This window comes from Giraffa tippelskirchi, chromosome 10 (genome assembly GCF_054371585.1).
Source record: "Giraffa tippelskirchi isolate mGirTip1 chromosome 10, T2T-mGirTip1v1.2.pri, whole genome shotgun sequence".
In the NCBI taxonomy this organism is placed as follows: Eukaryota; Metazoa; Chordata; class Mammalia; order Artiodactyla; family Giraffidae; genus Giraffa; species Giraffa tippelskirchi.
In genome coordinates, this window is record NC_137284.1 from 77,475,729 (window position 1) to 77,499,112 (window position 23,384).

General features: G+C 41.6%; 1 protein-coding gene across 5 annotated transcripts in view; it reads left to right on the plus strand.

Moving 5' to 3' along the window:
- Positions 1-23,384, plus strand: part of DNAH11 (dynein axonemal heavy chain 11) — a 364,135-nt gene that overhangs the window by 330,393 nt on the left and 10,358 nt on the right. For all 5 annotated transcript variants that reach the window (XM_081536384.1, XM_081536387.1, XM_081536386.1 and 2 more), the window contains 4 exons: positions 3,438-3,665; positions 9,459-9,650; positions 13,202-13,321; positions 21,257-21,499. In XM_081536384.1, coding sequence (XP_081392510.1) covers positions 3,438-3,665; positions 9,459-9,650; positions 13,202-13,321; positions 21,257-21,499 — 783 coding nt within the window. The remainder of the gene's footprint in view (positions 1-3,437; positions 3,666-9,458; positions 9,651-13,201; positions 13,322-21,256; positions 21,500-23,384) is intronic.

A 23,384-nucleotide genomic window follows, 5' to 3' on the forward strand; every position in this document is an offset into this window, starting at 1 on the left:
ACCTATTGTAGAAGTTTTCTAGGGTTGCCATATCAAAGTATCATGGATTGGATCATTTGAGCAACAGAAGTTTAATTTCTTATTGTCTAGGGGCTAGCAGTCTGAGATGAAGGTGTCAGCAGAGATGGTTTTATCTGAGGTCTTTCTCCTTGGCGTATAGATGGTTATATTCTCCCTGTTTCTTGACATGGCCTTCCTTCTATGTGTGTCTGTCTGTCTATCTCCTAATCTCTTCTTCTTATAAAGACACCAGTCATTGGATTAAGGTCCACTTTAATGTCTGCTATGCTTGCTGTGCTTAGCTGCTCAGTCGTATCTGTCTTCTTGCAAACCCATGGACTGTAGCCTGCCAGGCTCCTCTGTCCATGGGGATTCCCCAGGCAAGAATACTGCCGTGGGTTGCCATGCCCTCCTCTTTAATGACTGCATTTAGCCTTAATTACCTCTTTTAAGAATCTGTTCCAAATATAGCTGCATTCTGAAGAGCTGAGGGCTCAGTTCATTTCAGTCGCTCAGTCATGTCCGACTCTTCGCGACCCCATGAACTGCAGCACGCCAGGCCTCCCTGTCCATCACCAACTCCCGGAGCCTACGCAAACTCATGTCCATTGAGTCAGTGATGCCATCCAACCATCTCATCCTCTGTTGTCCCCTTCTCCTCCTGCCTTCAATCTTTCCCAGCATCAGAGTCTTTTCAAATGTGTCAGCTCTTCGCATGAGGTGGCCAAGGTATTGGAGTTTCAGCTTCAACATCAGTCCTTCCAATGAACACCCAGCACTGATCTCCTTTAGGATGGACTGGATGGATCTTACAGTCCAAGGGATTCTCAAGAGTCTTCTCCAACACCACAGCTCAAAACCATCAATTCTTCGGTGCTCAGCTTTCTTTATAGTCCAACTCTCACATCCATACATGACCACTGGAAAAACCATAACCTTGACTAGACAGACCTTTGTTGGCAAAGTAATGTCTCTGCTTTTTAATATGCTGTCTAGGTTGGTCATAACTTTCCTTCCAAGGAGTAAGCGTCTTTTAATTTCATGGCTGCAATCACCATCTGCAGTGATTTTGGAGCCCCTCAAAAACAAAGACAGCCACTGTTTCCACTGTTTCCCCATCTATTTGCCATGAAGTGATGGGACCAGATGCCATGCTCTTCGTTTTCTGCATGTTCAGTTTTAAGCCAACTCTTTCACTCTCCTCTTTCACTTTCATCAAGAGGCTCTTTAGTTCTTCTTCACTTTCTGCCATAAGGGTGATGTCATCTCCATATCTCAGGTTATTGATATTTCTACCAGCAATCTTGATTCCAGCTTGTGCTTCATCCAGCCCAGGGTTTCTCGTGATGTACTCTGCATATAAGTTAAATAAGCAGGGTGACAAGATACAGCCTTGATGTACTCCTTTGCCTATTTGGAACCAGTCTGTTGTTCCGTGTCCAGTTCTAACTGTTGCTTCAGACCTGCATACACATTTCTCATGAGGCAGGTCAGGTGGTCTGGTATTCCCATCTCTTTCAGAATTTTCCACAGTTTATTGTGATCCACACAGTCAAAGGCTTTGGCATAGTCAATAAAGCAGAAATAGATGTTTTTCTGGAATTCTCTTGCTTTTTCGCTGAGGGTTAGGACTCAACATATGGACTTGGAGGGACATGATTCAGGCCTTGACACCTTACAATGTTCAGTATTCTCCCAGGGGAGAAAAGCCTAAAAACGTTAACCACTGGAATGACATAGGTCTTTTTACAACAAAACTGTTTTGAAGAAAGATATCTACATTACTGTTCCTGTTATCAAATTCAGATTTGGCCACTTGCTGCTCCAAAAGCCAATACCAGAGAGGCAAGTGCTGGTAGGAACAGAAAGATTGCCAGATTCAGAAATCTGGCAACCTGGGGAGAAGGCAGACTCAGCTCCCAGAACCAACTCTGAAGGTTCAGCTCAGCGATGAAAGGTTTTAAAGGAAAAGGAAAAAAGTAGCCTCAGTTCATCATTGATGTAGTGGGGGTCAGATCTATTGTCACCCCCCTTTACGAACTTCCCTCACAGCTCAGTCGGTAAAGAATCTGCCTGCAATGCAGGAGATCCGGGTTCAATTTCTGGGTCAGGAAGATCCCCTGGAGAAGGGAATGGCAACCCACTCCAGTATTCTTGCCTGCAGAATCCGATGGACAGAGGAGCCTGGCAGGCTACAGTCCATCGGATCGCACAGAGTCGGACACCACTTAGCTACTAAACCACCACCACCACTGCAGGCAGGCTTGTCAGCACCTTGTGGTCATTCTTCAGATGCTATTGTTCACACAGTCTGCTCACCTGATTACTAAAGGGGAGGATGGGGAAAAGATCTAGTCATCTATGAAGTACTTACTCTCCATTTCTGCTTCTTTGATCTACGGAAGAATCAACAGTTTAGGTAAGACACTGTGTGATCAAAAGATTTGAGAGGTGCACTAGGACCAAAGATGAATAGAACATGAGGGCATCTAGGTCAAGGTTAGCTACAATATAGCTTTGCTAATGTGACAAGACAGGAGGGTATCCTACAGAGAGCTGCTTCCTGAAACAGAGCTGCCTACAAAACAGCTGCCTACATTCCCTTCCCTGTTTGCCTTCATTCTATTTCTTTAGCCATTATAATCTTAAATGTGTTTCTTTGCTGGAAATGATGATGTATTCCCGGGGATGATGTTTTCAGTCACTATAGCAAGGACTTCTCTGAAGCCAGAGATCATGTGAGGTATCTTTATACATCTCTCATAGCACCAACTACCAAGCTGAAATGGTGGATGTTTAGAATGGGAGGAGCCTATTTGTAAATTGTAAAACTGAAAATCAAAGAGTGATGGTGGTGACATTTGTTTCTTACCCGATTTCTGACAGCCCTGGGGTTTAAGTTAAATAATGTTAGGAATACACAACGCATCTTAATAAAGAGTGATTGCTTGCTTTCTCAGCTGGTCTTTCATCCTTCATATCCATCTTAGAGTTCATACACCAATGAGTAAGAGTTGGAGTAGAGAGCTTTCCATCAGTAACAATGAAGTGGCTGATCAGGTGCATTTCTGGCCCTTAGTTCTTATACTTGATCAAACTACCCCAGATTAGTCTCAGTTGTTGAGTTTGAACTGTAACAAAGAAAAGTATCAAGACCCCCATCTCAGAAGTGATCGGTGGGTGTTGGAAGTAGGTGTGTGTGTTAGAAGGAGATTTTGGTTTACAAAGACAACCTGTAGTGATTTGGAGCACTTAATGTGTTCAGTGCTCAATTCTGTCGTGGTCTTTTCTTCCCCCTAACGTGATAATAAAGGAAACTTTAAATCATGGTTCTCTGTGTTTTCAAGAAATTTCTGTATAGGAGAATGTTGTAATCTTGTAATTTAAGTAACGTACTTCAGTATTTCACAGCAGTCATAAACCATGCTCTTTTTCAGAATGTCCATTTGGTAGCCAAGTGGCTGAGAATCTTGGAGAAACTGCTTGAAAGATTCAGCCAGGGAAGCCACCGAGACTACAGGGTTTTCCTGAGTGCTGAGTCTGCATCTACACCCAGTGAGCATGTCATCCCTCAGGGGCTCCTGGAGAATTCCATCAAGATCACTAACGAGCCCCCCACAGGAATGCTGGCCAATTTGCATGCTGCTCTCTACAACTTTGATCAGGTAAGAAAGCAGAAGCCCAAAGCCAGGGTCTTCTCACAAGACTGTGAGACCTAAAACCACAGCCATATATATAAAGAGAATGAACAATCATATGCCTTTTTGAGAAACTTGCTTATTGAAGACAAACATGGCAGACTAGTATTTCTAACCACAGAAAGAGGAAAAGCCATTGCTCTTATTGATGTTGTTGAGAAGGATGATGACGATGATGATGTGGCTAGAGTTTTGGTATACTGTTTAATATTTTTAGGTATGATTTTAATATTAGTAAATTTAAAGCCCTTCTTTTTAGATTATATCCATACTGCCTTCAAATTTACATTTTCATCTCCTTTCAAAATAAAACAAATTCGTACATTTATAAATTAATGATAATTCTATTACCATTAGTCTCTTTGTTCAGATGACCACATCTGTCTCTGCTATAATCAAGTCTGTCAGTTTCCTTGTTGCTATTTCTGTGAGCTCCCATTCCTTCCTCTAATTTCTTGGAAATCCTCAGTAAAAAACATTCTTATTAGGAGAAGTAGAATAAGCCCTTAAGAGAAAACTCATGTAATTTGGTGATAAATATTCAGCCTCCTGTTAGAAACATTATTACACTCTGAAAGTATGCCTGCTGCTGCTAAGTCACTGCAGTCATGTCCGAGTCTGTGTGACCCCATAGACGGCAGCCCACCAGGCTTCCCCGTCCCTGGGATTCTTCAGGCAAGAACACTGGAATGGGTTGCCATTTCCTTCTCCAATGCATGAAAGTGAAGTCACTCAGTCGTGTCCGACTCTTCACGACCCCATGGACTATAGCCTGCCACGCTCCTCAGTCCATGGTTTTTTCCAAGCAAGAGTACTGGAGTGGATTGCCATTTCCTTCTCCAGAAAATATGCCTACAGGCTTATTAATTTTTTATCTAGTACCCTCTGGACCAATACTCAAATGAACATTATAAAGGCATTAAAATAATTGGCCACCTAAGAATATAGTTTTGAAGAATACAGTTAATTGCCTAATTCAATAATTGAGTAGTTTGTAGCCTGTTTACATGATGGGCTGTATAAACAAAAGGCACTCAGAAACTCTTGTTGAATCTGTTACATATTTGAATTATCCTTTTATGTGAACTAAAGCAGGCATGTGTCTTATTATCCCTTGACTTATGTCATAATTCCTGCCATTTATGACATTTCTGAGCTTTTTCCCAAAGAAAGAGACAAATGAGTAGTTTGACGTATTCAAATAGGATTTATCCAACTCCCCAGAACAGCTGTCTTTGTTTGTAAAAGTAAGCAGTTCATGAACATATAGGCTGCAGCCCAGTTGTCCTTCAGCTTTTTTTTTGGGTAAGCACCGATCTGATAATCAGGTAAAACTACAGACACTCTCCCCAGGGAAATGTACATTGTTGCATACAATCACAGGGATGTTCAGATCCCCAGAGCCTGTGCCTGAATTCCTTCCCCAGTGAGAACAGCATGTTCTAGTTTATGAAAGTATCAGTTCTTTTGACTGCTCCTTGAAAAACCACTTATATTAACTGAAGATTGCATTTATTGGAGAGACTCTTAAGAACTTTAAGGGACAATATTTCTTATCTACTGGAAAGGCTCCTCTGAAATATTAAGACTAAATATAATCATAAGTAGTGAAAGCAAAGATAATCAATGTGATTCACTAAATAAGCTTTGCATCAAATCTAGCCAAAACCACCCAAATAAATATTCTAAAGAAAATCTAAAAATTTTAAAAGAGGTTTTTATGAAATGCTGAATTGTCATCATGTTAGAAAAAATGTAGTTTTTATTCAGATTATATATTTAAAGAGTAGTAGTTTCTGCTCCCTGGCTATCTGTGTATAGAGTCCTAGCATTGTTTATCAGTTAGAATTATGGCTGGCTGTTTATGAAGGAAGTACAAAACAGCAGTGGCCTAAACAAGGTTATAAAAGGTACCGCTATCACATGAGAATTCGGGAGCCAGGTCATTCAGGACTCCTCTGTGTCACCACAGAGTTGTCATCAGCCCAATGTGCTCACCACGTTCCTAGCATGGGCTTGCCTTGGTCCCAGGTGGCAGTGAGAGTGGCAGCTCCCGTATCTGTGTTCCAGAAAGTAGGATGAAAGAAGCAACAGAGAAGATGATGAGGGAACATGTTTGTTTTCTTGTAAAGATGCATACTTCAAGTTAGTACACACTACTTCTTTCAACTCATTGGTCAAGCTTATTCACACTGCATTACCTAGCTGCAACAGAGGCTGGAAAAGTAAATCTATCTTGGACAGCTAAAAGTCAGCATGAAGGTACTTTAGGGCTGGCAGTTAGTGGTGTCCATCATAGACACCTCCTCTCCACCTCCTCTCCCAAATGTGCCATCCCGGATGTTGTGTGTTGCGGCTGTCATCCTATCTGCTAAAGCATGTGACAAAGGATTCTAACCGCCCTCTCCCTTGGTTCCCCTTTGGGTGAGCTGAATGAGTCCTAGTGGCTCCTGTTGCCTGGTTGTCCTTAGATGAGAAAAGCACCCAAGGAATCTAGACACATTAACTGCTCTGTTTGGGTAGTTTTTTTTTTTTACGTGCTTTGATTTTCAAATCAAATGTAATCTGTATTTTCAATCTTCTCCCCAAATCAGAGTGTATCCTCAAATCTTGACATGTGTACTCATAGTGAACAAAGTTCATTTAGTGTTGGTCCTTTACTACCTTGAACATTCTAGAATATGTAAATATAATCACTAAGTGACGTGTGTTTACATGTATATATGTAAAGAACCGTATCTTTAAGATGCTGCCTACCTCCCCCTCTTCCAGCTCAATGGCACTACCTCTTGGAGAAGATGTCATAAATGCTTGAGCTCCTTTCATCCCCAGATAACCAGATTTTTGAAGTAAAAATGTAAATTTCTTTTTCTGTAAGATTTGCAGTAGAAACAAATAATTGGTAATTGTGCATATTAAATTGGTGTCTGTGTGCATGCAACGTAGGTATGTGTGAGTGTCTGTTCTCTCTTTACAATGTCAATAGTATATTTCCTGATATGAACACTTGATCACTTGTCCTGGAATGTGGAATGTTAGGTAGACTTTTACTTTTTCTTGGAAAGCCCAATTCATATTTTCTCCTAACATCATCTATGTTATCAGAACATAGTAAAATGGGCATTGACTTGTGATTTTCTTTAGCACTGAGGCTAAAACTAGGTTATATGAAGTACAGATGGAAATAATGTACTGACTGTAGTACTTTGGGTTTTATGGGGACTATATGTAATTCATGGAGGAGTTAGGTGAGTAGTTAGATATTCCTTAAGTAAAATCTTGTCACTTCTATTTGGTCTCCTAGAAATTTCTTACTTTTAAAAGCAATGGATTTTTATATCCTTCAACATTGAAAATGTTAGTCACTCAGTCATATCCAACTTTTTGCAACCCAAGGACTGTAGCCTGCCAGGGTGCTCTGTCCATGGGATTTCCCAGACAAGAGTATTGGAGTGAGTTGCCATTTCTTTTCCAGGGGATCTTCCCAACTCAGGGATCAAACCCGTTTCCTATGTCTCCTTCACTGGCAGGCAGATTCTTTACTGTCAACATTAATCCAATTATATTATTTCTCTTCTTTCGTAAGCTTGCCTTTTACTTGATGTATAGTGGAAAAATGATTTGTAATGGTCATATACTTTCAAGTCCCACAAACTTCCTAGAAATGACCTGGTCATTTAGAATCACCTAGTCATTTAGTTGGGCCTACACTGTCTGTGGCATGGCCAATTCTAGAACTGTATTTGGTGGTAACCCTGGATTCCAATGAAAGCAATACAGAAAGGAACTAAAAAACTCTTCTAGTCCTGGACCAAGAGAACAAATTTAGGCTGGGTGTAGACTTTTACTGAAAGGCCCTGGGGGGCCAGGTCTGAGCTCCCACCCGGAACAGGCTAAATAGATTTTGTAGATGCCCACATTGTCTGATCCATTTAAATGTCTAGACTGTGTGTAATCTGACCATTTTAAAGGATAGAAGGTGCTGAAAAGGCCTCATCATCCTCTGCTGCCCAGCATCAGCTGAGGGGATGCTGCTAAGTCGCTTCAGCCGTGTCCGACTCTATGTGACCCCATAGACGGCACCCTACCAGGCTGCGCCGTCCCTGGGATTCTCCAGGCAAGAATGCTGGAGTGGGTTGCCATTTCCTTCTCCAAGCATGAAAGTGAAAAGTGAAAGTGAAGTCACTCAGTCATGTCTGACTCTTTGCAACGCCATGGACTGCAGCCTACAAAGCTCCTCCATCCATGGGATTTTCCAGGCAAGAGTACTGGAGTGGGTTGCCATTGCCTTCTCCGAGCTGAGGGGATAGTCCTCAACTTTTCCTCATTTGCCTCCCAGAACTGAGAATGGCTCAGTACTACCTTTAAGTCACAGACAGCTATTTTTCACCTTTTAATTGTATGGCTTCGGGGGCCATAACTGTATCGGTAGCATGCCAGGTTTCCCTCTGCATTTTCAGAAAACATCTTACACATCTACTCTACAGGGCATATGCTTTCCACTCCTCTATATGCCAGTCTATATCCCAACAATGAATTTTATTTCCAGTTCATTGGAAGAAAACCAGTTGTCATGGTGGTGGTTGTGTTAGTTGTATTAGTCTGTGTTAGTCAAGGGGCAGTACAGAATTACAGTGATTCAAAGAAGATAATTTCTTTTTGTTGTTCAGTAGCTCAGTCATGTCTGACTCTTTGCGACCCAATGGCCTGTAACGCACCAGGCTTCCCTGTCCTTCACTATCTCCCACAGTTTGTTCAGTCTCATGTCCATTGAGTCGGTGATGCCATCCAACCATCTCGTCCTCTGTCATCCCCTTCTCCTCCTGCCTTCAATCTTTCCCAGCATCAGGGTCTTTTCCAATGAGTAGACTCTTTGCATCAGGTGGCCAAAGTATTGGAGCTTCAGCATCAGTCCTTCCAATGAATATTCAGGACTGATTTCCTTTAGGATCGGCTGATTTGATCTCCTTGCATTCCAAGAGATTCTCAAGAGTCTTCTCCAACACCACAGTTCAAAAGCATTAATTCTTTGGCACTCAGCCTTCTTTATGGTCCAACTTAATTTCTGTCGCACATAACTGGCAGCTCTGGTCTATGAAATCAACCACACACCCAAGCTGGTTGGTGCCTCCGCCATATACCTAACTCATGGCTTCCAAGTCACCCAATCAATGTCATCTATAGCTTACAGGAAGGGGGAAGAATGACAAGGAGAGAAAGCAATTTTCTTTTAAGAAGTGATATGAAAGTTGTATACATCACTTCTGCTCAAATTCTGTTGGAAAAGACCTTATCATGTGGCACATCCGGCTTCAAGAGAGGCTGGGAAATTATTTTGTGATGAATGGCTGTGTGCTCAGATCATCTGTATTACCATGGAACTGGGAGGAATGGAGAGCTGGCACTCACTTATATTCTGCTACACTGCTGAAATTAAGATGATGGCCTTTTGTCATCCAGATTGTACAAGGAAATTTTTGCAGGGGAAAACGACGTCACGCAGTATTACCACTGGTCAGAATGAATGGTCTCATTTTCTAGAGGAACAAAGGTATAACTGAAGCAAAACCATTCCTCTTAAATCAACAGACTAGCAAGTGCCAAATAGTCTCCTCTTATGCTCTCCCAGCTTAAAGCTGTGTGTCACCTCTGTCCTAGGTCTCTCTCAGAGTCCTCTACAAGATAATTGAAAACTCAGACCCTTGCCCTTGGAAACCATACAGGTAGATGATCGATCACTCCTTTTTTCTTTTCTCCCAGGATACACTCGAAGTGTGCTCCAAGGAGCAGGAGTTTAAAAGCATCCTCTTCTCTCTGTGCTACTTCCACGCCTGTGTTGCCGGGAGGCTGAGGTTTGGCCCTCAGGGCTGGAGCCGCCGCTACCCGTTCAGTCCCGGGGACCTCACCATCTGTGCCAACGTCCTCTACAACTACTTAGAGGCAAACCCTAACGTAAGTGTCCATGGTTGGATAACCTCTCCGGGGAGTGTGCTGAAGCTGTCAGTCTTTGGGTACTATCAAAATGGACCATAATTTCTCTTTTGAAGCTATTCTTGAAATAGCTGACACTATATATGCATCTTCTGCCCAGTGTGAAAATAAACCAGATCAAAGGTTTTACAACAGTGGATGCTCGAACTTTAGAAGATAGGTCAAACCAGTTCTACATCGGCAGCTTAGTACCAAAAAAAAAAAAAAATCGTCCTTCATTATGTTAACAAAAACAGTGGTTTACATGTGCATATATGCCAGATTCATTAGGCAGGTAATGAAGCATTTGCACAAATGTAATTACGTACAGCAATTCTGACAGTTCATAACACTGCATTAATAATCACTACAATTAGTTCTGATGATGGAAGCAATTTACAGCACGTCACATGTGTAAATAATGGTGCATTTCCTGCATATGTCATTATTATGTATTAAGGATGCCACCTTGTTGTGACTTTCTCAGTAATGTTCCCCTTGATTTGAAGTTAAAGGTAGATGAATGATTTTATTTCGTAGCTAAAATGTGTTCTACAGATGGGAATGGGAACGCTTCATCAAGAACATTTGTGTAAACTCTTACAAACTCAGTGATTAGATTTCAAAAAGGATGAACCATTTGTAAGGATTTTCTGGCTTAGTCCTCATAAGGGGAACTTTTTCCATTAAGTTTCAATCTGTTAAAAGTGAGGTATGTTTGTCCGAACCAACCAGGTGTTAGGCTTTAGGTCACACTTTCTATAAAAGGCCTTTAAAACCAATGTTTCTATGTATAAATATTTTGTTGTTGCTGTTCTTTTGGTAACTATTGTTATAAGTTTTGTTGTCAAAATTTTCTTAAGCTTTCAAGATGGTTTGACCACAATCAGAATATGTACACTTTGTACATAACATGGGTGTGTTCTGTCAAGGAACACCTGTTGAATAAGTTGTATTCAAGATAAATTGCTTCTGTATGGTATGTGATGGTCGCTACCATTTTTTAAATTTTTGAAGCTCACTTTGAGCATATTTTGACCAGTTTAATAAACAGCATTTTGTGTTGATCTTAGCACGTTTTGTTTAAAATGTTGCAGGTAAAAATGATTATTGTCATAGTTCTGGGTGGAAAATGAAATAGACCACTTAGTACTTTCATTTAAGTCCTTCATTCCTGTCCCAGGAGGCCAAGACCAGGTATATTACCCTATTTCAGCCACATCCTGCACACAGTCGAGGTAGGAATGAAGCGGGGCAGGAGAAGAGCTGACTCATGTTTCTCTCGGCTCCCGCATCCTGAGGCAGCACCAGTTGAGCAGTTGACTCGTGCTGTGTCCTGCTGCTTCTCCCACGGGGGTCCCAGGATCAACACAGCTTCAGGTTTTAAACACTCTGTCTTGTCTCTCAGATGTCTTGACCCAAGTCATTCACCACATATCATGAAGCAAGTTACTTGGGTTTGGGAATTAAGTTGACTTGCCCACATAGTTTCTTTGTACATGATACCCTTTTCAAGAAAGTATACATATAAGCTTGGAAGTAGGCATTTGATAGATGATCTTTCAAGTTATGTGGTTAGATGAGATCACCAAGGGTACAGAGTGTGACGGAGAGATTTAAAGATTAAGTCTTAGGGAATGCCAACATTTAAAAATTTTTTAAATTAATTATTTATTTTTGGTTGTTCTGGGTCTTTGTTGCCATGCAAGGTTTTCCCTAGTTCCAGAGAACAGGGGCTACTCTAGTTGCCGAGTGCAGGCTTCTCATTGCGGTGGCTTCTCTTGTTGCGGGGCACAAGCTCTAGGACACACGGGCTCAGTAGGTGCAGCTCCCGGGCTCTAGAGCACAGGCTCAGCAGTTGTGGCGCACAGGCTTAGTCGCTCTGCGACAGGTGGGATCTTCTTGAATCAGGGATCGAACCCGTGCCTCCTGCATTGGCAGCAGATTCTTTACCACTGGGCCTCCAGGGAAGCCTCCCCCATAGTTTAACTCTTATAAGAACTTTGATGTTCTTCCATATAAATTTTATAAGTCTCACCATAGAGAAATTCTTGAATGTCAAGGTTGGAAGACTTTAATGGAAAATATCACTTGATTGCATTTAAGGTTGGGGATGGGCTATGTAACTTCGGACATTGGTTTTAAAAAGCCTCAAAGAAGTAGGAAGAAAAATTGTTACTCTGTAGCAGTACCTTTCTCCCATTCCAACCTGCTCAAGAAGACCTCTGTTGAATAACAAGAAGTTCCCTTGTTTTTTTTCAGGATGTATCACCATGCCAAGGGAAGGATGCCAGAAAAATGTATATGTAGAAAACAAAAATCAAGATTTGGGAGAAGAAAAGCAATTATTAAGAAAAATAGATTTGTAGCTGATTAAAATCTTGAGGGGGCCATGTATCAAATCATAATATATAGAAAGCATTAATTAAATGTGATCACAGAAATCAAGTTACGAAATCTATTTCCCATCCCTTTCTGCTCTCTGGAAGTAGTCCATGGCATGGTGGAGGGAGCATGGTGACTTGTAGCCACTTTTCTTTTTTATTCACATCACAGTGACTCAAAAGAAAGACATATTTGAGGTTCATTTATTCAAATTCTAATAAACCTGTAGCAAGTGTATTGGAATAGTTGAGGCAATTTTACTTGTTCTGTCACATCATGCAACAATTCGAAGGCTATAATTAAGTTTTTACTTGAACTGCTGGGAAGCAATATACTGCCCCCAAGGATATAAAAGTTTCTTTCTAGAAAGACTTCATCACAAGCTGGCATGTTTTGCAAACCCAGAGGAAGCTAAAGGGTAGCAAAGAGGGACTTCAAACCCTGTGAAGCCCAGTAAAGAGGAGATGCCGTGATTTCTGTGCTAAAACATAGTACAGGCATTAGTTACAGCCCTTAGGATAGTCCTGGAAGCCAGCCATGCCATAAAGCGTGCCCTCAGATCAGTCTGTGACAAACTCAATTGGTTTGCCTGGAATTCTGGAAGGTGATGGAATTCTCAGTATACCCCAAATTCAAACTGTAGAGTTTTTCTTTCTTTTCCTCAATCAGATCATAAAAACCTGATACAAATCAGATCGTAAAAGCAGGTCATCCCTCAAAAGCCATATCAACCAACATAGGGCTTCTCCTGGTTTTTAGATGAGGTTTTGAATGTATAAACATGTTCTGGGAATAACTCAAGTTTGCTTTAAAGTCTTCATTAAAAGCTCAGTGTTGGGACTTCCCCGGCAGTAGTTAAAATTTGCACTTCCACTGCAGGGGGCGCAGGTTCGATCCCTGGTTGGGGAACAAAGATCCCACATGCCACACAGTGTGGCCACAAAAAAAAAAAATTAAGAAAAAGATCAGTGTTAGTGAATTTTTACTGCATGTATTAACACACACTGAAAATAATTCTCAGCCAGTTCAATTCTGATTGTTGGACCTCTTTTAAATGCTTCTGTTGGTGGGGGCTGGAGGATTTGCTGTCAGTTGACTGAGGCCTTTGCCCTGGACCCAGGAGTGAACGTTTTTCTGATCCCCCCCAGGTCCCATGGGAAGACCTCCGCTACCTCTTTGGTGAGATCATGTATGGGGGCCACATCACAGATGACTGGGACCGCAGACTGTGCTGTGTGTATTTAGAAGAATTCATGAATCCCTCTCTGGTAAGACAAAAAAAAAATCATTTCTTAGAGATAAAAATTCTAGTAAGAATTTTTTTGCCTTTTTATTTCATATTGGATAATAGTTGAATAACAATGTTGTGTTAGTTTCGGGTATACAGCCAAGTAATTCAGTTATACATGTACATGTGTCTGCTGCTGCTGCTGCTAAGTCGCTTCAGTCATGTCTGACTCTGTGCAACCCCATAGATGGCAGCCCCCTAGGCTCCCCCGTCCCTGGGATTCTCCAGGCAAGAACACTGGAGTGGGTTGCCATTTCCTTCTCCAATGCATGAGAGTGAAAAGTGAAAGTGAAGTTGCTCAGTCGTGTCTGACTCTTCGTGACCCCATGGACTGCAGCCCACCAGGCTCCTCCGTCCATGGGATTTTCCAGGCAAGAGTACTGGAGTGGGGTGCCATTGCCTTCTCTGGTACACGTGTCTATTCTTTTGCAAATTCTTTTTCCCATTTAGGTTGTTCCATAACAATGGACAGAGTTCCCTGTGCTATACAGTAGGTCTTTGTTGGTTATCCATTTTAAATTTAGCAATGTGTACATATTCATCTCAAACTCCCTAACATCCCTTCTCCCCACCCTTCCCCCTGGCAACCATTAGTTCGTTCTCTAAGTCTGTGAGTCTCCTTCTGTCAATAAGTTCATTTGTACCATGTCTTTTTAGATTCCACGTATAAGGGACATCATATGATATTCCTCTTTCTTTAAGAATTTTTAAAACTGATGTCACTATGTTAATAGTCCTTGAATGTTACTGAAGATTCTTGGCCTTTTGTGAATATACTCTGGCCCACTGTCCTGGGAGTCTGGAAATTTGCTAGAAATGCAGGATCTTGGGCCCCATTTCAGACCCATAAGATGAGAATCTGTTTTAACAAGATTGCCCCCACCCACCCAACACACACACACACACACACACACAGGTGGTTTCTCTGCCCACAGGAAGCACTGTCCCATGCACAGCCTCACTGCATTTCTGAAATAACCCTGTAAGGTACATAGAACTGACATTGTCACCCCATTTCAGAGACGGCGGCAGGAGCATGGTGATTTGTCCCAGGCCACTCAGTTATCACTGGCAGGGGCCCCAACCATATGTATCTATTTCTAGGTAGATATATTGATTTCAATTCAGGGGCTCTGATATAAGTGAAATCTATAGTTTGTTCTCTGTCGCAGAAGCCATGGAGTATTTTAAATTTTGATCACTATGTCCTAACTAAATATGTGCTCAATAAGACTGCCGTGATTTAAAAGGACAGTTCTTCCTTCTATGAGGAAGAGGCAGAGCCCCCTGTTCTGGAATATAAAGAAACCAGGTACCCTTTTTTCCCATTTCTTATCTTACCAGCCCTTTGTCTGTGTGGACCAGATGCCCACATGGTTTGTACCTAGGGCTGGGTTTCCTGGAAAAAGTAATCAGTTCTTGTGTTCCATACTGAAGTAGCTGAAAGTGGTAGCAGGTTCATGGCCACTGCCTGATTATTTCTTAGAAACGCCAAAATACCCTACACCATGCCATTTCTACTCCCACTTGGGCAAGACACCAGCTGTGTTTAAAGCAGTGCCATGTATTTTTTAAAATAGTTTGAACGGCCTCCTATTTATAATTTCTTGAGAACTTCATCTCATAAAAGCATGACACCTTCCTCAAAAGTCCATTCTAAGAAGAAATATGATCATGTGTTAGAAAACATGGTGTACTGTAGTCTCATATAGGAAACTGAGAACAGATTGTTTGTTTTGCTGCTTTTAATAATGTGGAACGACTTGGGGATGGGGCAGGGAAAAACATACTTTCCTGCCATGTAAGCATGACTTGTTACTTTTGATTGTGAGTCTCCTGGTCTTTCCTTAGTTCTAATGAACTGGGTTTCACGGGTCAGAAAGACACTTTCAATTCAGCACAATCGGAAGTCGTTCCTCAGAGGTGGTCTGGAAGCAGGTTACCATGGTGATGGGAAAGATAAACAGAGTTGGGCCTGCCACCTTTACTTGCCACCTCCGAATGATAGTGGAGGTCAAGGGGCAGAGCGAGAAGCTCTGTGGTCCTGGCCTGAGGATGAGGAGTGATCACTGTTGCCAGCTGAGATGGTCCATGAACCTGCAGAAGGCTGAATGCCCATTCACGTAACTGGAAAAAAAGTGTCGAGCGTGCAACCCAAGGGGCATCACTTGTGTGGGTGTTAGCCCTTTAGAAATACAGGTAGCCGCCCTTCCCAGCCAATCTGGTGAGGGTTTCAGGATGGAGATGCTTGTTTGCCATCTTCCCTGCTCACCAGACAGTGCTGCCTCTTCTACTCACCAGAGGAAGGGAAAGCTCTGACTGGTTTGGTGGCAGAAGCTGCAAAATCCCAGTTATTTTGTTCTTGTGCAGATGTTTCCCGCTCATGCTGTTTACGTCATGAGAGACTTAATCTGACACTGCAGCATCCGCAGGATGTCTTTTTGCCACTTCTCACATTGGTTAACTTACTTGGTGATTAGTATCTTTGGTTGCACGGACACCTGATTGAAAAGTTACCCATCGATGGTCTGAGGTTTCAAGTTCCACCGCTCAGAATGTTTTCAGTGAAATTTGTCCTATTGGGGAAGATGGATGATTTTCTTGTTGGGTAAATGAGGTGGCATTTAGAGAGGGTTCCCCAATGGCATGTGCTTCAGAAGGTTCCTGGCTAAAAAAAAAAAGAAGGTTCCTGGCCAAAGTTAGGGAATTAGAATTAATATGATTCTCTTATGTGGGGTGTGTAGTTGGCAATGCCAAACAAGTAGTACAGTAAATTACTTTTGGAAAATAAGGTATCAGATCACCTGAAAGTTGTCATATATTAACAATCATGAAGTTGGGCTTTGAAGTAAAACAATACAAAACTCGGGTTCAGATTCAGTTCTTTCTTGTGTCTGCTGTTCAGTTGTGGCTACATCATTGAACCTGAGCCTCTGTTTCATCATCTGTGGAACAAGAATGGCCTTACTCATGGGTTCACTGTCAGGCTTCCAGATTGTTAGAACAAAATGCCTAACAAATGGGAAACATTTTTACTATTACAGAGTATAAATTTTCATAATGTATATTTTATACTTGACTATACTTTATTTAATCAGCTATAACAATGGAAGCCATTTGTTAAATTTTATCAACCCCTGCTCTGTGCCAAAGGTCTGTATTACACAGTTCATGTGTTCTGTCTCTTCTCACTACAGTCCTGCAAAGTAGATATTATTCCAGTCATCACAGAGGAAACCCAGATTCAGAGAGCTCAAACAGTTGCACAAGTAGCTAAATCAGGATTTGAATTCGCAATCAGGCTCCAGATTCTCTGCAGCCCCCTGGCTGGAGTGCTGACTGTCAGTAGTCATGGGGCACATGTCACAGACGGACCTCCATCTGTGCTGTGCACGCTGGTGGCACAGAGTGGCTACCGGGAGAATAACCTTGGACAGTCCTGGAGACCCGAACCCTGGTCCTGGTTCTGCCGCTGACTTACTGTCCAGCTTTGTGCCAGCCCATCCTGTGCCTCAGTTTATTCATTTGTGAAATGAGAGTATTGTCTAGAAAATCACTAATATACCCTAAAGGCAGAAAACATGATTCAACCTTGAGCAATTTCCCTCCCAGACTTTGACGCCAGGGCATTTTGTTGTTCTTTTTACTCAAAAGTCCACAAGCATATACACTCGTTTAGACTCAGTGAATTGGGAGCTTCTTGTCATAAACAGGGCTCCTCGGAGAGGCAGGGGAGGAGGTGAGCCTTTCATTAGTTACCAGGAAGGATAATGTGAAAAGGATGACAATCAAACAGACTCAACAGAATGGCAGGATCCTGGCTTTCCCAGTTCCTAACAATTCTACCTGACAGCGTGCCCTGCGCTGATTTCTGCAGAGATGACTGGAATTCTTGATGATTTTTCATAATGTGGAGGCTCATTCTCCCTGAGCACAGTTCCATTGATTCTTTCTGTTAAAATACTTTATTGAGATTTAATTGTTATTATAATTATTGAGATATAATTCACATCCCATAAAATTTACCAGTTTCAGTTGGACAGTCCAAAGGTTTTTCGTGTGTTCAGTTATACAGCCATTGCTGCAATCTATTTTAGAACATCTTTGTCACCCCCAGAAGATACTCTGGACTAGTAGTCACTCACCATCCTGTCCTCAACATCCCCCACTCCCCAGCCCCAGGCGATCACTAATCTTTCTGTCTCGAGATTTGCCTATCCTGCACATTTCATGTAAGTGGAATCAGACAATATCTGGTCTTTTGTGCTGACTTCTTTCACTTAGCATAATGTTTTCAAGGTTCATCCATGTTATAGCATGTATCAGTACTTTATTCCTTTTAGGGGCCAAATAATATTCCACTGTATCAACACACTCCATTTTATGTATCTGTTCATTAGCTGATGAATATTTGGGTTGTTGTGGCCTTGGGGCTCTCATGAATAATGGTAGAATAAATATTCATGTGTAAGTGTTTGCATGGACATACATTTCCACTTCTTTTGGGTATATACATAGAAATGAAATTATTGGATCATATGGTAACTTTATGTTTAATATTCTGAGGAACCAACAAACTGTTTCCCGAAGTGGCTGCATCATTTTATATTCCCACTGGCAATGTACGAGAGTTCCGTCCTCTCCACATCCTTACGGTGGGTGTGAGCGGTATAACACTGTGGCTGTGTTTTGCGTTTCCCTGAAGACTAATGATGTTGAGCATCTTTTCCTGTGCTTATTGGCCATTTGCATGTCTTCTTTGGAAACATGTTAATTTAGAACTGACTCTTTGAGGTGTAACAATAACCTTATCAAACAGCTCTCCCCCAAAGGCAAGGCAGGTGGCCACTGTGCAGAGTTCGAGTCCCATCAGGGAGAAGCAGCTTTTCATAAAAGCCCTTACATGGGATGGGAGAAGGCTTAGATGCAGTCAGGATTCCTAGTGCTCCCTGAGTATGTTCACATCTTCACAGTTTTATTGAAGGAGAATACAAGTCCCTGTGTGAACTAAGCCTTGCTTATCATGCTGTACTTGTTTGACATCACAGTAGGGAACTACAGTAGGACATTTTCAGGTTTTGTTTTTCCTTCTAGAAAATCAGTGTGTACTTGAGATAATCATGTCTCTTTCTAGAGCACAGGAAAAACCATAACTAACGTTTGTAAAAGGCTTCTATGTGCCTAGCTATTTGTGTGCATGTGTGCAAAGGTGCTTCAGTTGTGTTTAACTCTGTGTGACACCATGGACTGTAGCCTGCCAGGCTCCTCTGTCCATGGGATTCTCTAAGAATACTGGAGTAGGTTGCCATGCCCTCCTCCAGGGGATCTTCCTGACCCAGGGATGGAGACTGCCTCTCTCTTTGGTCTCCTGCACAGGCAGGCAGGTTCTTTACCATTAGCACCACCTGGGAAGCCCAGCTATTTGTATACTTGTCATTAAATTCTCATAGCCACGATCATTAGGTTGCTGTTATGAGCCCTACCTTACTGATAAGATTGAAACTCAGATAAACAGTCATTTTTTAAGGCCACCAAACCACTTAAAGATGGGAACTGAACCAGATCTATCTGGCTATAAACTTAGTCCTTCCCTTTGACTTTGCTGTTTCCTTTGCTTCGCTCCTTGTCCAGTATACAGAAGGCCCTCTTCACACACTAGTAAACAGTGTGTGAAGTCTTTCCAGAAAGCATAGATCATTTGCATTCCTACCCACATTATGTGAATATGCAGTCACACACACGTCCAGTCCCCAGGCATTTTGAAAGTTCCAAATGATTCCACGGTTTGGTTACTTTCTCTCCTTGAAACTCTGTTTAACTCTTAGCTGTGCTGAAAGATAATTTAGCTGTTGCTCTTAAAATTTCTTGTAACTAGTGAACACTAATAGGGAAAACAAAGTCCTTGTTTGTAGGGAATAAATTCTGGCTTGGATATATTGAGTCTAACATTTGGTTTTCATATTCATATTTTGTGCCCATATTATTATTTTGGCTAACTTATCTATCAAGTAATGGTGAGTTTAAATCTGCTTCACGGTTTTGTTTCGGTCATGGTGAATCAGGTGAAATTTAAATGTTGATTATTTTGATATATCAATATGGAATGGTAGAAAATCTGAATAGTGAATAAAACAAAGCAAATGAATGGATATAGTTAATGGAGATAGTCCACGATGCTCCTTTTCACATTTATTGGGTCAAGGTCTGTTTCTGGCAAGATGAAATACTGGATAATTTCTAAATTCTCTCGGTACAAAATAAAAACAAAAATGGTGACTTTAATATTTAAAAAGGCTTTTGGAATTCAGGAAAGCATTTGTGCACCATCATCCCTAAGGACATGGGCTCCCTAGGCAGCATGGGTCTGCGGGCTTGAGAAGGCAGGGACAAAATGCTGCTACTCACTGACGACATGACTGTGTAGAAAATCACACTTATTTTGTCTCCATTAGACTGTGAGTTCCTTAAGAACTACACTGTATGAATCTCTTGTACCTCCACAGCTTATTGGGGTACACTAGGTAATCTGTTCAAATGATGGAATGAATTAATGAATAGTCACTTTGTCCCCAGGCGACAGTGAGACCAGAAAACATAAAAATACACAATTGCAGAGATAAACCCCATTTCCAGAAAACAAAATAATAAAATAATAATTTTTTTAAATCTAGGCATAAAACAACTACATTAGGTGATGGTCTTTAAAAACTAGTATCCCCTATGCATTTAAGTGCATTTAGACAGAATTTACAGGAAGAGAGGTTGGGAAAATTAAAACAGAAGTATAATGGTCCCTGGGAACTAAAGAACAATCAGGGGAAAATATCAGAGTGTATACTGAGTTAATGAGAAAAGTGTAAGTGCTGACTCTATAGCTGGTTAGAGATGGAAACCCATAAATCCTTGTTTAATTTTTTTAAGTTGGGGTGTAGCTGCTTTACAATGTTGTGTTGGTTTTTGCTGTACAAGGAAGTGAATCAGCTATGTGCATACATACGTCCCCTCCCTCGTGGACCTCCCTCCCATCCCCCTCCATCCCACCCATCTAGGTCATCATAGCTGTGCTTACATTTTGAAGCACTGCGTTCTAACATTTAGACGTTCTGGTATTGCTGTTCCTCTCGCCTTGGCTGAGAACATAGAACATTTTCCAGGTAGAACATATACCCTTGTCCCAGCCTGAATGAAGAGGTGGGTGTGATTAATGCCTGATGACTCCAGCCTCTTATTAGGCAACTATAGATAGGGCACCAGTATGTGCCTCAGGTCTACAAATCCTGAGATGAGCTACACAGACTGCTCTGAGAAGCTCAGAGCCATGGGGAAGTCACATTCATTTGAATCATAGTGCATACTACCCTGTAACATGTTCGTTACACACAGTCACACACATTTTTTAAGAGACCACATATAACCATGCATGCTTACAAAATCCACATGTATAATATATAAAATAATTTGAAGTAGTATTGTGAAAAGTACTATGAAGTCATACTAAAATGAGTTCAGAATTAACATCAAACATATGCCTGGGCAAGTTACTCTGAATCTTGATTTTCTCTCTGCAAAATGGGGATATATGGGGAGAATCAATGACTGCAAACGTGTAACAGGGTGACCAGAACTCAGTAGATGACTCAGCACCGGTCCGTTCCCTTTGCGTGCATGTTATCTTGTTACCCCTTCTAAGGGATAGATTCATGTGTGTTCCTTGGACTCCTCCACAGAGGTCAGCCAGGTACCATACACGGAGCAAAGTGATTGACTACAAGAGGGTCATGAGATATTGTGGAGAGTGTGCCCTCTAGCTAGAACTGTGCTGGGACCATCTTACCAGTGTTCCCTAGGTGTTTAGGAAGGGAAGATTGATGTCCACTTCAATTTGGAATAACTGACTTTTCCTTTGGGCTTGAAGATTGATGATGAGCTGATGCTGGCCCCAGGATTTGCAGCACCACCCAGCCTGGATTATTCAGGCTACCACCAGTACATAGAAGAGATGCTTCCTCCAGAGAGCCCAGTGCTGTATGGCCTCCACCCGAACGCTGAAATCGAATTTCTGACAGTCACATCCAACATGCTGTTCAGAACCTTGCTGGAGATGCAGCCCAGGAATGCAGTGAGCAGTGAGGAGCTGGGACAGTCCACAGAAGACAAGGTAGATGGTCGCTTTTTCTTTTCTATCGAGGTGTGTCATATATACACTGATGCACACTAATCCTAAGTGCACAGCTCAGTGATTTTACCTTTGTGTACACACATAACCACTACCTCCAGCACTCCAGGATGCTTCTGTGGTAGCTCAGCTGGTAAAGAATCCACCTGCAATGCAGGAGACCCTGGTTTGATTCCTGGGGCGGGAAGATCCTCTGGAGAAGGAATAGGTGACCCACCCCAGTATTCTTGGGCTTTCCTGGTAGCTCAGACAGTAAAGAATCCGCCTGCAGTGAGGGAGACCTGGGTTCGATCCCTGGGTTGGGAGGATCCCCTGGAGCCGTCCAAAGGTACCCTCTCTCCTTACCTCTGTCACCACAGATTAGCTTTCCCAGCATTTAAACTTCAGGTACCTGTGCTCAGACAGGATGTACTAGTTGACTATTGTCCACTCCTTTCACTGCACATTATATTTGTGATATTCATCCACGTTATTGCATGGACTGATGGTTAATTTTTGTTTAGTATTCTACTATGGTGGTGGTGATGAGTTACTCACTAAGTCATGTCCCACTCTGCGATCCCATGGACTGTAGCCCACTAGGCTCCTCTGTGCATGGGATTTCCCAAATAAGAATACTGGAGTGGGTTTCCATTTCCTCCTCCAAGAGGTCTTCCCAACCCAGGGATCAAACGCACATCTCCTGCATTGCAGGTGAATTCTTTACTGTCTGAGCCAACAAGAAGCCCAGTATTCTACTATGTAAATATATAATGCTTTATTTATTCCTTCTATGGCAAATGGGTGTTGGGGTTTTTCCTAGCTTTTTGCTATTATGACTATCACAGCCATGAACACTTCTGTATAGTCTCTTGTCAGCAGACAAATGTAACTCCCAAAGGTATATTCTCATAATACTCATTCCTTTATACCCAGAGATAGAACTGTTGGCTCAAGGGAGTAATGTTCAGCTTTAGTAGATACTCCCAAACCTTTTTCCAAAGTAGTTGTACTTCCCCCCAGCAGTGTGGATGATAAGTTCCAGTTGTTCCTGCTCCTTGGGGTCTTCTGAAGAATAATATTTCATTGTTGTTTTAACTTTGCATTCCCTCAGTTAAGGAATAATATTGAGCATTTTTCCTATATGTTTATGTGCATTTGGATATACCTTCGTGTGAAGTACTTGTTCCATTTGCTTGACAAATTCTAATTTGGTTATCAATGTTTATCTTACTGATTCATATGAACTCTGTATTCTAGATATGTGTCATTAAGAATATGTATTGCAAATTTCTTCTCCATATGTGTGGCTTGTCTTTCATACAGTATGTTTTTGGCCGTCATTTTATGAGTGTCTTTTTTCACCTTTTCTTGGGAGGCTAGCATTATTCTTTTGAAGGTATTTATTGCTGTAGAATGATGGGGATAAGAAATGGACTTCAAATAATTTTACCTTTAAAATCTTGTTTCTCATTAATTAAAACCTGATTTTTAAAAAAATTTTCCCCAGTAAATTAACCTTTTTTCTTTCAAAATTACCAATCAAGGATTCAGTTTGTGGGAACACAATAAACATGAGATCTAATTATAGAGAGGTCCCAGGAACTTGCCATATTATTTCTTGAAATTTTTCACTTATTTCTTGAAATAAGGCTGCTCATTGAGACATTTTATAATTTAGATATTTTGAAAAGAGATGCATGGGAAAAATTCATCTATTTGGGAAGATCTATAATGTTAACAGGGACTTCCCAGGTGGCTCAGTGGTAAAGAACCCACCTGCCAATGCAGGAGATGTAAGAGATATGGTTTGATCCCTGGATTGGGAAGATCCTTTGGAGGAGAGCATGGCAACCCACTCCAGTATTCTTTCGTCAGAGGATCTTGG